At 40.1% G+C, this 16,074-nt stretch overlaps 1 protein-coding gene across 1 annotated transcript; it reads right to left on the bottom strand.

Moving 5' to 3' along the window:
- Positions 1-1,489: 1,489 nt before the first annotated feature.
- LMLN (leishmanolysin like peptidase) lies at positions 1,490-15,357 on the bottom strand. The gene is made up of 17 exons (XM_021526028.4): positions 15,174-15,357; positions 14,786-14,883; positions 14,660-14,690; positions 14,093-14,175; positions 13,558-13,675; positions 12,523-12,701; positions 11,792-11,897; positions 11,454-11,548; positions 10,582-10,699; positions 9,720-9,827; positions 8,966-9,042; positions 8,274-8,384; positions 7,435-7,567; positions 6,681-6,840; positions 5,744-5,874; positions 4,627-4,837; positions 1,490-4,058 (listed from the first exon to the last, which is right to left on the bottom strand). The coding sequence occupies exons 1-17, from the start codon at positions 15,327-15,329 to the stop codon at positions 3,964-3,966; spliced, it is 2,010 nt and encodes a 669-aa protein (XP_021381703.4). The 5' UTR covers positions 15,330-15,357; the 3' UTR covers positions 1,490-3,963.
- Positions 15,358-16,074: the final 717 nt, after the last annotated feature.

The raw sequence follows: 16,074 nt of genomic DNA, 5'->3' as shown, positions 1-16,074 counted from the left end.
CCCTTATATCTCAGTCCAGCCAAAATCTGTGTAAAATAGTTAGTTCTGTATTTACATTCTGTACCAAAAAAAGGAAACACATGTTCAAGGTCAGCCCGTTCTCTCAAAACAGTTGTTTTATCTCCAAGGTAAGCTTCACATTAAAAAGGCAACATTTTCACTTAGGAAGCCTGTAAGATCACATCATTCACTGCACAAACAGCTCCAAATCCTCAGTACATACATGCAAGCAGGCACCCACACACCCAGACAAGCTAAAAACAGGGGTTCAGTCTTGCAGGGAAGAACACCTTGAGCTGCTCAGCTGGCTGAAAGTCAGTCCTTGGAAATCTGGGGAAGGAAGGATGTACACCTCCCTCTCTACTGAATATCATCAAGCAGAAAGATCTGCAGGACAGGAAGATTTTTTAAAAACAGCTGGCCTCATAAGGGATTGTGGATATATCTGCTCTCAGACATCAGTCTCCCCAGTTTATTAGAGCTCAGCAAAAAGAATGAGCTGCATTGGACTGACAGTTAATGGGGGATATAATTCGGTAATTAACCTACACCAAGGGCCGTGACTGTATCTCAAGACCTCTACTCATTTCAGGATGACTTAATTGCTGCTTTTCCATGTGATTTTACTTGCTGCATTCTCCAAAAGATATCCTTCCTCCTCATAATTACAACACTAGAAAAAATGTGTTCCTAAAATATTAACTTGCTTCAACTTCTAATTGAAATGATTTGAACTACTGGGACCAAAAAAGACTGCAAGATTAATTTACTTCCCTAAGCAAACACGGAATATTTAAAAAAAATTATGAAGTTAAAACTGTGGACTATACACTGAAAATATTTCTGTTACAGATGAGAAAACTCATGCATCTCAGCACAACTTCCAGGGCTCCTACTGCCCAGTCTTCTCTGGTGGAAACACGAAGACTTAAATGGGCTGTATTTTCAAGTTTTCACACTTAAGAGATGCAATAGGAGGAATTGGTCACATGTGGTCAGGACACCTAACAGAGCAACTTTGCATTTATTTAAAATAATTCTGAATTTTAAAGCAGAAACTACACTTAAGGCTACATAACTGATCTGCTTCAGCTACAATTTTAACTGTTCTATAGTCAAAAATGGCTTATGCTTCCTACTGTAGTAATTTTACTCTTAAAAACCTGAGACATGATTTTACTTAATTCATGTGAAGATCTGGAAGTTCACAGCAGGCTAAAAGCTGAACGCAAAGACAAACAGAACTGAGGTAGTCAGCTTTACTCAAATATTCTGTATGACAACTACCAGTTCATTGCCACTTTAAATTGACACATTTCCTGGCAGTTCCCACAGGCTACAGCTGCTAACCCACTGCTGGGATAGAAGATGTTGCATTCTTCTGACTAAAGTATCTTCCATGCCCGACCCCCCAAAGTCACGTCCAGTTCTGCAGGTCACAGGCAGCTGAAGGGCTGCATGACAAAGAAATTACAACTGAAATCTCAGATTATTAAGGCAGTAGCAGTTTTACTTCACTGGATTCACTGATGCAGCTGCTCAGCAGGTATTGGTGAACCTGACCACAAGAGCTCCAACAGGCTGACAGATTTTTCCCTTTCAACACAAAGCACTACATCCCCTTTCTTTACTTCATGCATACAATTCAGAAGTAGGTAAGCATCACCTTTCTAACCCATCTTTTAATTAATTCTCGGGAAGAGAGATTAAAAGAAGAAAAGCCCTCAAGATAAACAACTGTGTAGAAGATAAAAATATTCAATTAAATATGACAAATCTCACACTTAGACAGACAGGAGACCAGCATATCAAATATTGAGCACAATAAATTAACACCAGTTAAAAAAGTTTAACAGTTATAAAGTTAACCAGAAAGTTCAGACAGTGCAAACATTTCACAGTAAGAAAAAATAACCAGTAATTTCTTTTCAAGTATCAAAAGCATTGTTGTTGAGTGACAACTGTATTATTGCACAACAGACAAAAATACAAATATCAACCTCTGGGACCTAAGATGTATTCTCAAACCTTTATGTCTTCCAGGTATCAGTTTACATTTACTGTTTCGTGGATATATTAAAAGAGTGTTCACTTATCAATCTGAGTGTTTAATAATTCAGTTTGTACAATTTTTAAAGCATTTGAGCCCTGCCTTGTATTGCTTCTCTGAGACACTGATTTAAGGCTAGTCTAGGCCTTGTGTAATTCACAGCAAGCTTAACCTGCAGTTAATGTGGAGAACTAGCCCAGTGCAAGGTGCTCTCAACTGTGATGTCTTTAGACAGCTTAAGGTAGCACCTTACTTGCCTCAGCAGTGTCATAACAGTTTCCTTAAATAATAAAAAAAAAACCAAACAAAAAGGAAAATCAAGTCCAGTAGGCACAAATAATTTCTTACAATCATGATGGAAGTCCTATTATTATAGTATAATTGCAGCTAAAGATTTACTTGATCTTCCTACCTTCATTTACAAAAGGGATCCAGTCACTGACAATTATAATAACACAGAACATTTAAGAAGTAGAGTATCATCTTTCTCCATGTATCTGCATTTTTTTAGTGCAATGGACATGCCTGCTCCCTTAAATTTAACACTTTTCCAGGAGTAAAAATTATCCTAAAAGGACAGACAGTGGATTGAACCACAAAGCGTTTCTTTACCTCTGAACAGGATTATTTTTTGCACATTATAGAAATAAATAGAAACATCCTTACAAGGGTCCTATACAGCAGCTGTCCTTACCTTGACTGATTTTACTCATTTACTTCCTCTTATCTATTTTGTCATCAAATGATTAATTCTGTAGCAAGGTGTGCCCTCATGTGGCTCAAGCCATCTGATTCTCAGCTTACTACAAATACTCAAATAATCCATAGTTACTTACATGTCCAAAAAGAGTAGAGAAGTAAAAAAAAAAGAAAACAGATTAGGCTTCCCTTACACATTAAATATAGTTTTTGGTCTAGAGACATCAGTATGATCCTGTAAGATTATAGCTGCCATTGCTACTGGTTTGCTCTTCAACAAGAAGCGAGAACATCTGTAGTAATGTTCATACTAGTTTTAAAACAATAATGCCATTATTTGAGAAACAAACCAATGAAATAAGAAATCATCATAAATCCTATCCCAAATTTACAGTCTGAGTATCAGTACTGAAATGCATTTGCCTAGCAAACTCTAGAGGATATTCAAATGTGAGATATTAAATTTCACAGTAGAACTGACACACGCTAAATGAAAATGGGATTTCTAGACAGTTGTCCTGGTTACCAGTCTGAAATTCCATTTTGTGCATGTAGGAAGATGCAATGAACCCCCAAGAATTAGCTGCTTTACCTAGTATGAATTCTGAGGGGACTCAAAGCTGCAGAATACAGTTGTGGAGGCATCTGCCAACCACTGGTTTATCCACTTACATTCTTTCCTCCCCCATAAATAGTAAGAATTAACAAAGCAAACAAATTACCAACCTCTTCAGGCCTTGGTTATCAGCAGTGATGACAACTGATTTTTACATGGCTTTTGAATAAACCACTGAGGTATATTTCCAGTTTGAGGATGCTTTGCTACCAATCACACAATAGATATAACAAAAAAAAAAAAAAAAAAACCAGCCCTCAGTTCTATTACAGAAAAGTTCTCATTTCAAATCTTGACTGAGCTTCCAGGTAGTTTAACACAGTTGGCAAAGTGGATCTTGTTACTGCGTCAAAAAAAACATAGGTTGCAATTCAGGAAAATACTGGCACTTATTGAGATGACAAGGTAAATTTTCCTCCTCTCAAAACTCTGCCTGTTTTTGTCAGCACCTCCCTGACTGCTGTGTGCAGCAATACTTGCCAGGGGAGATGAAGTTCAGCAGAAGAGAGCTGCCTGCTGAGACAGAACCCCTGTGCTCCACAGCAAGGAGTGCAGCAGGATGGGTATTATCTCAGAACTTCTTGCCCCAAGCTCAAGTCTATGCGCAGAGAAACAATCCTGTTAGCAGGGGAACTAAGTTGGCTACCAGCAGCCAAAGGGTTACAACCAGGCTAGATGAGCAGGAGCATAAGTCTAAAATAAAAAAAAAAATTAAAAAGAAATTATAAATTTCACATTTAAAGACAAGATAAAATAACAAAGAGAACACTAAAAACCACTAAAGAGTTAACAAACTTCCTGACAAAGCATTAACTGGTATTTAGTGAATTCAGCTTTCTGTCTTCCTCAAAAAGAAAACTGACTCTGATCTTTCTGCATTATAATATGAACACTATCCAATAGGAAGTTATACAAGTGAGAACTTTCCACCAAGGTGATAATTTTTAAGATTATAGTAACAATATGGCCTTCAAAACACAGGTCAGATTTCCTGACAAATTCCCAGGCTAAAGTTAGATTTACCAGAAGGAGACACGAACGAAGGCGTTATGTTTCAGACACATTTCTCCTGTGTTAGTCACTATTCTGCACGACTGCACAGCAAAACACAGGGCACCTTCACTATTTACCTCCTACACCTGGGATCTTAAAATAGCCATAGCCTTCCTTTCCTCTTCCTGACAGTCAGAGCTGACACAAAGCTTTGATGTTTTCAGATATTTAATACTGAAGTTTCACTTCAGCAAAAAAGGCAACTTACCAATGGGTGCAGCTCTTGTTACGTTAGAAGCCGGAGGATCCCTCTCTGGGGGACAGGAGTCACAGAAATCCAAACAGGCTGGGCAAATCAGGTTGCCAACGTGTATCCAGCCATTCATCTGAATGCTCACAGTCAACACCTGGCCCGAGCGGCTGCACAAGTACACAGTGTCCTTGACCCACACATGCAGCCCTTGTGGAGAGCAAGAAACCTTAAAACAAAAGGGCAAGAATTAAGTCTGTATTATGATTTGTTGTAGCATATGTCACAGTTGAGACAGCCATGATACACAGAGTATCATCATACAATTTCAGAAAGCTTCAACCCATAGAGAATAACACCAGACCACTTCAGAAGTCTTCAAGCATCTTCCCTTCTTGTTCTTTAGCCCAACCTTTTATACCCTCATGTTCATGCACGGCACCTGTGTGCCCTCTGCTCCCTTTGGTGGTTGCTCAGTGCCCCTGGGCACTCCCTGGCTCATTGCTGTCAGTGCTGCTCACCTGCTTCTCACAGCTGAGCCCACTGGGGATGAGGCTGGGCCACAGCCCCACTCCCACTCACCACAAACTGTGCACCTACAGTGATTTATCAGAAGCACAGATTAACTGCAAGTATTTTAATGCAATCTGAGCAACTACAAGATTCAGGAATGCTTCAAAGCACTGACTATACTCTTTTTGTGCAATTATGCAGATCACCAGTTGAGAATGAATAAAACTTGGCTTCTGCTAATGACCACTTCTGCAGAATTGTGAGGTTACTGAATGTGACACACTTAGTGAGATAGTCCCAAAGAAAATGAGAAGTGACACAGTGCTTTCCACCTCTGAAAAATCAGAGTGACTAATTAATATTAAGCTTCAACAACAGAACATCTCATGGAAGTATCCCTTCTTAGATGAGGATAAAATGTCATGGGGTAAGACAGATGATGTCCCCACTGAGACTGGAAGCCATCCCAGCAGTCACACACTTAACTATTTAAATTACAGGCTTATGGTTGGAAGATTGTTTTCAAAGTATGTTATATGATCTATAGATTATAACGTCCAGTGTGCAGGTGCAAAGTTCTAACAGTCACAACCTAAATTTTAAAAACCCAACAAATACTTACTTGATAACATCCACTACCCCAGTCAGGGTAACTGAGTTTCCTCCTGCACTGTTCCATAACAAAAGCAGATTTCTGAATGAGACATACAGAGTTTGGTCCATATTTCTCTGCACCATAGTTTTTGGTAGGATCTAAGGTAGAAGGAATATACTGAATTACAAGTTAACTAGAGGAACAGAAAGCCCACATCAATGTAAAAGGCTATCTAATCAATGTCCCCACATGCAATTCAAGGTTTACTTTTGGAGTATTTCAGACCCTGAACTATTATCAATTTGGGAATTATACTGTCTTGAAAATAACATGGGAAGAAACACAAGAATTAAGAAATAAACAAAAAAATCAACTAACCACAAAAAACCCACAATGAGCAAGCACTTTCCATCAAAAAGTGGTTATGTTTGCCCTCAGGGAAACATAACCCTCAGGGAAACATAACCACTTGTGATTGTTGGTTTGAGGGCAGAGGGTGGTTTTTTTGAGACAAATGCACAAGCAGGTAATATCCTACAGCCTTCTGGAGCTCTGCAATACTGAACTTTCATGCATTACACTAGGAGACAAGCCCAGGTTCTGGTAACTCACAAAGACCCTGGCCTTGAACAAAAAACCTACGAAAGTGAAAAGTGCAATCACGTTTCAGAGAATCAATAAACAAACCTCTCCCCATCCCCATTCTTTGTCTTGTATTTGGGTCATCTGGGGTAAGTGTCTGTTCACTCCTTATGCAATTCCTGCATTAGATATGTAAGTTTGCCTCAGGTGTACACAATAGTTGTGTTATGCTTCTTACCACAGCACAGTGTTTACACAGTTGGTAGTGTGAAATTTTATGAGTGAAAAATTTACATGCAATTAGTTTGAATATACAGCAAGTCCATTCCAAGTTAACAAATCCAATCTCTGCAATACCACCCTGAAGTCCTAAAATACTGACCTGGCTGGTTTTCAATTATTCTACAGTCTGAACTGCGTTGAAATTCACCACTTAAATGCCAGCTGAATTCCTGACTAAAGGGACAGTAGTCAGCAATTTCTACTGAGCCACCATAGTAAGGCAATTCTTCTGCTGGTACCCCATTAAGATTGTCAAAGTACTGCAAAACAAAATACAGTAGTGAAGCAGTTTGTGCAAAGGCAAGTGTACAGCTGTTTTTTAAATAGACCAAATCACTACAGCTGCAAGAACATCAGCTGTTACTACTCAGGAATGCTATTAACAGCACCTTACAGTACCCATGAACCAGATGAGCCAGAAGTATTTAATACGTGAATAATGCAGAGATTCATATCTGCATGGATCACTCCCAGCATCTGCCCCCGATTCCCCTCTTTATAATAATTATATTATTTCGGACGTAAACAGAACAGATTTCCTAGTGTGCAATGAAAAAGGGCAGAACACTGAGGGAAGAAATCCCTCAAACAAGATATTTTGGGGGATTTGTGTTACACAGCAATATTTCTATCTGGTATTTGGATAGACAGCCAAGCCACATAATTTTATTAACATCATAAGGGGTTTTTGTCAGTATTCCAACTCTTTGTAATAAACTAAGTAGACATTTTTCACAATATCTACTGCCATCTGATAGTTCAGAAGAAACAAAACTGAAAAAAAACCAATCATTGGGCTGCAAAGCTCAACAATGAAAACACTTCAGTTATTTTTAAAGTAGGATCCATTATACCTGATATTCCTGAGGTAACTGCTTTGGAAACTTCTGCAAGTTGCACACTGCTACTGCTCTTTGGTCCTGTCTGCAGGTTAACTGCAAAGGATTACTCCTCAAAGTGTCGCAGTATGGACTGATTAATTGCTTCCTCAAAAACAAGAAACCAAACAAAACCAGAATAAAAATCACATCAGATCAATTAAACTGCTTTATATAAGCAGCCTGTCAAGACTGTCCCAATTCTCCCCTAGACTCAGTCAATCACACAAAGAAGCACTTCTCTGGAGGCTAGTTTTTCTTATTTCTGGTTTTGACCTTTCTGATTTAAAGAATATCTAGCCAGTAAACAAAGTTACAATGCATCCACCTATTTAGTTTTAATAACACTTCTTTGTAAACTTTAAAGAACAAGACATACAAGCAAAACAGGGCCGTTATGCAGCTGTATCCTAGAAATGTTTGAGGATTGTAAAGAACAAACAAGGTTGTAAGGAACAAACAAGGCAGACAGCGTCTTCAAAACACAATCTCCTTCAGCTGCTTTAAGTACAGTCCAGTAATGCAAAATGACACAGGCAGCATTCCCAATTAGAAGAGACAAAATAAGAAGGCAAACACTTCTAGAGTAAGTCCTACCTGTCCTCCCTAAAATGAAGCCTTCTCATAGTGTAAATACATTCTACACCCTTTTTGTCTCTGTGTTTATTGTAACTGGGTGGGATGCAGGGCAGCATTCCTTTCTCATTTCTGCTAACCTCTACGTCTTTTTACTGAGTTACATTTGAAGGACAAATGTAAACAAGCATCAGGGTTTCCTATTTATTTTTAATTTCTTTAAAAGACTGTATTCTTACTTTTGTCTCTTCTGATCAATCCAGAATTTGCAGCTCTTCATTACAAAGTCACAACCTTTATTGCGTCCCCAGTCTAACTTCTCTGCCATGCTGTAATTCGCTTTATACCATCTGTAAAGGTATTTTGAAATGAGAATATAGTTACCTCAAACATTACTGTTCTGATTAATAAAACAGCAATTCAAGGAATTGCATATTATGCCTTAAGGTTTTCAAAGGGAAAAAAGAGCATCCCCTTCTGCCTATAGGAAAACACATTATGATTTCACTATTTTTCAAGTCACAACGAACTAGAAGAAAATTTTGTGATCTGCAAAGAAACAATGCATACAGAAAATGAAACCTTAGACAATTTCTACTTTCTATCTGCATGAAGAGCTGAAAAAGAATAAATATGTATTGCATGCAATTGAAAAAAGACTTACATTGAGACAAAAAGTAAATGCTACAAACAGCACTTTGGATTGCAATGCCTGGCTTTTTAAGGCAAGATTAAAAATGGGTTTTAAAACACATGAAGAAAAAGTAACATACAAGGTATGACTCCTTATCTAATGTAAAGCTAATTATGCTGATAATCTAGTCTGCTGCAGAGGGATAAGTAAAAGGGCATCAATTTGAAATAAAATCAAGTAAAATGCAAACCAAACACAAATGAACCCAAAATCTATCCTCCCATTCTTAAATCTTACCCTGTGTCTTCCATTAGTGCTAAGGTGATCCTGGAAAAGACTCTGTTCTGAGTGTGGGATCCAGTCATTGCTTCATTCTGAAAGTTACCAGTTATGATTGGTAAGCCACCCAAAATCATTATTGTAAGAAAATGCTTCTTAGGAAAAAGCATTTTATTTCTGTTCTCTTTTTACTATTGACAATCAAAATCCCATACTCCTTCATAAAAAGACTGTCCTGAAGCATTTCCTTTCTTGTTTACATAAAACAATGACTAGACAATGTAACTCTTCCAAAAATATCACACAGCGTTAAGTTACAAGTAAAAATTAGCTTAAATGTTAAGAGAGAAGTCAGTGTTTCCTTGGTCAGGCAGGGTTCTGGAGGAGCCATGGCAAAAGCTAAAGCCAGAGCACATGAAAAAAGATGAAGTCAAGGTAATAAACAGAAGGATGAAGTATTTAAGAGGCAGTGGGCAACAAAACTCAATTTACTCAAAGGAATACCCCCTTTGCCCCAAAATGGGAGGAAACCTTCTCAAAAGGGTAACTTGATTTCATACTCTGACACTTAGCAAGAAGGCCAAAAGACAGATGTATCTAGAAATTGGACTTCTAAATATTTAAGTATCAAGTACTATTTGTGATGCATTTCAATGAGGTTTGATACTCCTGCATTTTCAAGGCTCCAGTAGGTACCACAATAAACCTAAAAATCAAGGCACGAGGAGCAGACATTTCCACATTCCCTTCCAATCCTACTATCAGCACAAACCTCCAACAATCTCTTCTCCCAGTGATTGAGCTCAGTACCCATGCCACCTTGATTTTCAAGCTCCATTCCCTCTAGAATTGGACAATTAAAATGTTTTCGGGCTTCTTCCTAGAAAGAAAACATTTCAACACAACTCTCAAAATACTGAGATGGATATCCACATGCAGTCCTAATGCTCTAGAATTACCTATTAAAAGTACTTAAGCATTTATTTTTCTACACTTTTTTTTTCTACTCAGAGGCTGACTACGCAAGCACCCAACAGCAAGGCTTTCACACTTACTACTCATCTCCTTGAAATAAATGAGCAGAAGCAGGGGTAATTAATCCATGTTTGCTCTATATACTGTCTTAGATTTAAAACAAAAAGATTATTTGTGGCCAAATGCGATTAACACTATGACTTATTTCCAAATCCAATTTGTTAACACTTGAGCATATGGGAGGACAAAGACAACGTCTGAGGCATGGGAAGCAAGAAAGATTTCCAAAAATCCTTGAGGAATTTATTTTTAAACATGACAAAATATTAATATCAAAGGAGCAGGAGGTGCCTTAAGTCTGCAGAAAAACATCTAAAGAGCAGGATTAAGGAATTTCTTCAACATCAGTTTTGCTTAACCTTCCAGTCCCTTCATTTTCTCTTACTATGTAAATTTATTTATTTCATACTGTCTGTCACCCATTTTCTGCTTAAGCTACACCCTCTCAATTACACAGTGTTAATGGCACAGGCTTTGGGCCACATTTTCAGGGAAGGGTATTCAGTGTTAGGCTGTTCTTCAAGGATAAGAAATATTTATGACTTAAGAATGTTCTGGCAACCTTGGCATACAAAGCTGGAAGGGCAATGCACACTTACGACTACCCGCGGTGTCACCAGAAGATGAACAGCATGGCGCAGCATTTTGCCACCACGTATGTCCCACAGCCTCACTGCTTTGTGGACAACTTTATTGCTCCACTGATACAAACCTAGGCTGTAAGTAGAAGGTTTGGTTACAGGTCCTTCCCACAAAAATGTGTTACTGTGCAAAGATTTATCTCCATAAGAAACAGAATCATGGATAATCTCTATATTCCTTCATGCTTTCTACATTTAAGAATTTAATTATGCAGTATTTCTCCTTTTAAAGATGTGCTTATTGTACACACAACTGATTTAACAAGGCAAAGTAATATCAGTTATAGAGTCAAGACGCATTTTCCACAGTTACCAAAAATGTAAGAAATTCAATAAAACCCCTCAGGATTGCTACTGCAAAAAACTCTCTACCCTTCCATCTCCTAGAAGAAGATCTAAATACCAACTAAAAAAAGAATGCAAAGTGCTCATTCTGCAGCAAATCAGAAAATTCATATAGCAGATTACACACATTGTCCATTCTGCATAACTTTAAAGCTTTAAAATTATCTGCACTGACATTAGACAGCATGGATAATTGTAAGGCTTAACTTCCAGCCTTCTGATGAATGAAATTCTGTCGTAGTTTATAGCATATGTGGATAATATAAGTGCTTAATGGCAATGTAACAATAAAAGATTTTAATAATTCTATATAATTCTATATAAATAAAGACTAGAGAGTCACCACACACCACTGTTGGAACATTATAAAGGAAAGTCACTCTAACAATGGAATGAACTTGCATTTTTAACAGGCAAGAATACATCCGAAAAAAGCAACATGAAAATATCCTTCAGTTGGAGTACCAAGAGGTCCAAAAACATACCTTTCATTAAAAGGAGGAAGTCCATCTGCATATCTTGGTGTCAAAGGTTTTCCATCATCATCACGATAAAATGCAAACAGTCCAGCAGAGAAACCCTTCAAGTCAAAAAACAAGCACATGGAAACCTTTGGTAAGACATTCATATACAAACACCATGTGAAAGAGTCCCCACACCCACCAGAGACACACTGGAAGTACAACATGCTTAGGCAATTAACACAAATTGAAGGAGGCAAAGCAAGAGCTTTCCTCCACCAAACATCCTTCTCTTGGCAACAAGCTGGAGGCATGTGAGCAAGAAGGCACCCATTTCAGGGTAACACTTTATCAACTCTTACCAGTGCATGGATTATCTCGTGTTTCACTGTAGACAACATGCCAACAAATTCCTGAGCTTGTGTTGAAATCATGTTTGGACACAAGTTAGCATATCCTGCTATCGGTCTGGAAGACAGTTTTAAAGTTAAATGGTTTTTGGTAAAATACTACAAAATACAAATCATTATTCACTATGAAGCAGCAGAAGATTTAAAGAAGATACAGACTAATGTAAAAATATGCCCCTTCCGATAATTTATAAGTGCCTGTTAACACCACAGTGACAAGTTTACTGTTGTGATGGGGAGGGGTGGGATGGGGTCAGTCAATCTCTATATTCAGTATTCTACACAGGTGTCAGTGACAATAGCACAAGGGACCTGAATTTTAGGTAAGATCCTAGGGAGGTACAAAGACTGTGACAGTGACTACAACTGAAATGGAAACAAAATAGAAGTAGGAACTTGCAGTCTTTAAGTTTGTGAAATCATGACATTCACCTTAAGAGAAACAGGATCTTGACAAAAAGTTTAGGTATTAACAGTGGAGGATCAGCTTTGAGTCCTGCAGCTCAACCTTGCAAGTTAAGCACTATTTGATGGGTTTATGATTCTACATAAATGCAGTGCTTGTCCATAATGGTGCCTACTTTGTTATACAGCAAAGGCAAACAACCAAATTCCACATCTGAACAATGAAAAAACTTGAAAGTTTAATTAAAAAGAGAGTTTGCAACAGAGGGAATACTTGCCTGTCCATTTCAGCTTCCAGTTGGCAGTAGGCTGCATATGCAATGATATTTTCATGGCCACACCTGTCAGTAGTGAGAGCACTGACGTAGAGCACAAAGTCAGCATCTCGCACCCCTTCCTGCTCGGGTGAGCCCGTGGGCCTGCGGTGCCAATCACTGTTGTTGTACACCCTGCATTGCTTACAGTGGTCAAAGGGAACAATTAAATACTTCACTTATGACCAAAATTTTGCATAACACAATTCAATTAGCTTAAAGCAAACAATAAATCCTGCTGTAAGACAGCAAAAGATAAGAAAACACCCTGTGAAGAACAGCAAACAAAACCAGAACCAAGGAATAACTTTCAAATGACTAGCTCTTATGATTTACTAGACACAAGGAAGGTGGCAGCTTTAAAAAAACAAACAAAAAAAAGCCTGTAAAGCTTCCCAGAATTAGCACCCTCCTATTTCTTATGAATTAAAAAAAGAGAAAAATCTTGGCCCACAAAACCAATATACATAAGTAGTAATCGCATTTCTCATGTAATCTATGTTTTTAATGATACACTTGAAACTTCCAAGTTAAAAAAAGAAAACCAGAAATCTACTGATCACATACTGTAGCTGAATCAAGAAAACAAGTCTGAAGCATTTCTTGCATCATGCTCCTGAGTCAGTGGATAACCTCTTCAAACAAGGTCTTCAAAAATCAACTATTAACTCTGTGAAATTCCAACTCATTGACCAAGTTGAATAACAAAGTGATTAATGGCAATTTAACAATCTCCAAATCTAATCCTCTCAGTACAAGCCATTAGAACACAGGCTCAGAAGACAGTAACCAGGTCCAGTTTTTTTTATTTGACTTTGAATTCAGCAACATAATCTACAGAAACTCACACTCATTTAAGTTTTTCTATTTTTTCATTCAGACTTAGTGATCCCCAGCAAACAGGTCACTTATGCACAATTACCAATGTTCACATTTTCATTAGTTACCATAAACAGTAATATTTCAAAGATTAAGAAACACTTGGACACCTGAGCTTACCTGGAGGTGTTTCTCAGGAACTATAACTGGCCCACACCTTGTATGGTCTGCACAGGCTTTTTGGCAATATCTGTGGGGATCAGCTTTCCTCCTTAAATATTGGTTTGTCACACATTGCCTTCAATGAAACATCAGACAGTCAATGTTTTTATTATTAAAGGAGAACTATAGAATAGTTTTACATCACTCTGTTGGTACTTGATATAATGTCCACAGTGAAAATTGTTAATTACCTCACCAGAGAAGACATAATGCTTCTAGCTCTTACTGGAGCATCCACAGGCTCAAAGAAAGATTAGAACCAAGTGCATAAATGGGAGTACACATAAAAGAGAACTGGCAGCATGTATAGCTTTGAATACCTCTGGTACAACAAATGCAGGTGTTGCTCATGATTGGCACTGCCACTGGATCAGATGGGTCACTGATCTGATTCAGCAGGGCGTTCCTTACACTCTAATCTTCTCTTAAAGGCTATGCAGCACAGTGTTAAATATCAAATATGGCAAGTGATTTTCAGCAGACTTCCACACACCTGCTTAGCAATATAGCACCAGCAGATTTGCGCACTTGAAATGTCTTCTCCAAATAAGATATAGCTTGTGGGAAGAGTTTGTTCTGAAAAGGACAAAAATCAGAGTCACCCAGTAGCAGTGCAGACACACTTCACTCCAAAGGCATTAACTACCAAGTTACATGAAACTTGCTAGATATTGTGGTAAAGCTCAATAGAGGAAAGCCTGACTCACTGACAAGTTCAATTATTATGAACATGTTTAGGAAATACTTTGTTTCAGTATTCCCATATGTTATTGGAGTGAGAAAATAGGAAGGAAACCAGTATTAATTAGAATGCACACTGCAAAGAGGCTTTAAAAACTATATACACATTTCTCACTGATACTTTAACACCTTGGGATACAGCAAACACCATGTAGCAGAACTCTGAAATTATTTTTTATGGAGGTATAATGTATACACAATGCCTTGGTTTCCTGGACTAGAGGAATACTAAATTCCTGGCATTCAAGGTTTTATTTAAACTGGACTTAATTTCATCTATGTTACATACAAACAAAAAGAGGAAGCAAATATAACATACCTTTATAAGGTGTCTTTTCTCAGGCAGCAAACTATATTTAAAAAACAAAACAAACGAGCTTTAGTTCAAAAGGTTTCCATTCTCGGCCATAGGAAAAAAAAAAAGCTGCCACACGATTATACTCACTCCTCAACGCTTCTGTCATAGACAATCTTAATTCTTAGCTGTTGATCCACGTTTCTCTTCGCGACGTGATTTTCCTTCAGAGGAACTTGATAGACGACCTGGCAGGGGGAGGCCGGGGCGGGATGAGGCAGCTCAGCGGGACCGACACAGCCCCGCGGCCCTCGGCCCTCCTGCCCGGAGCACCAGCCCCTCCAGCCCTCCCGACCCTTCCCGCCGCACTGCGAGGCTCCAGCCCGCTCTCGTTTGCACCCACAGCCGGGCGGCGGGGTCAGGCCCGGCACAGCCCGGCCGGGAACACCCAGACGGGACGGATCCCACAGCGGGAGCGGCCAGCACGGGAGCCTCTCGACGCCCCTCGCAGCCGCCTGAAGACCCCCGGCCACCCCACCTGGTCGCCGCTGGGTACGCGGTGGTCACAGGAGGAGGAAGCGGAGGCGGAGGGAGGCAGCGGCAAGAGCAGCAGGAGCCCGGCGGTGAAGGCGGCGAGCGGCGGGTGGCAGCAGCGGGCGGGCCGGGCGCGCCCGCCGCCCGGCTCGGCGGCCATCTTGGAGTGCCCGTCCGCCGCGTCGCCATGGAGGCAGCGCCGCGGGAGCGGCCTCCGCCAATGGGCGGGCGGAGTGGGCGGGGCGGCAGCAGAGGGCGCTTCTGATTGGGCGCGGCGCAGCGGGGGCGGGGCCAGGCGCTGAGGCGGGCGGCGGCGCGAGCGGCGCGGGTGGGATGCGGCACCGGGCCCCCAGCGCCGCAGCCGCGCGGTTCTTGCGCGCTTCCAGCGTCTCCCCCGGCAGCCCGCTCCAATGCTCGACCACCCGTTCTGTGAAGGAATTTTTCCCACCGTTCTATTTCAACCCTTGAGGCCGCTTCTTCTTATTCTGTCGCTCGTAACGTGGGAGAAGAACCCGCCTGGTTACAAGCTCCTGTCAAGGCGTTGTAGAGAGCAGCAAGGCCCACCCCGAGCCTCCTTTTCTCCAGGACGATCTTCCCCAGCTCTTTTCCCTTCTCTGGACACGCTCCAGCACCTAAATGCCTTTATTGTCGTGATGGGCCCAAAAATAAGCACAGAGCTTGAGATGCTTCATCAGTGCCCAGCACAAGGTCAGTCACTGCTCTGGCCCTGTGGCCACACTATTGCTGATACAAGCCAGGACGGCACTGGCCTTCTTGGCCATCTGGGCATGGGCTGGTTCATATCCAGCCATCTGTCAAACAGCACACCCGGTTCCTTTTGTGACTGGGATTTTATTTCTCATACATAACACAGGCTTTTCCCAGCTTCTCAGTCCACAAACACT

The sequence above is a fragment of the Lonchura striata genome, chromosome 7 (genome assembly GCF_050655825.1).
Source record: "Lonchura striata isolate lonStrDom1 chromosome 7, ASM5065582v1, whole genome shotgun sequence".
Lineage (NCBI taxonomy): Eukaryota > Metazoa > Chordata > Aves > Passeriformes > Estrildidae > Lonchura > Lonchura striata.
This window is presented reverse-complemented; position numbering and strand designations above follow the sequence as displayed.

What these genes read in the sequence shown, in the direction of transcription:
- LMLN (XM_021526028.4), bottom strand. Translation starts at nt 15,329, where the DNA reads ATGGCCGCCGAGCCGGGCGGCGGGCGCGCCCGGCCCGCCCGCTGCTGC. An exon ending in TTCCTGAGAAACACCTCCAG is followed by an intron (nt 12,702 to 13,557) that starts GTAAGCTCAGGT and finishes GACCACTGTAAG; the next exon opens with CAATGCAGGGTGTACAACAA. An exon ending in CTTCCTCCTTTTAATGAAAG is followed by an intron (nt 10,700 to 11,453) that starts GTATGTTTTTGG and finishes TTCTACTTACAG; the next exon opens with CCTAGGTTTGTATCAGTGGA.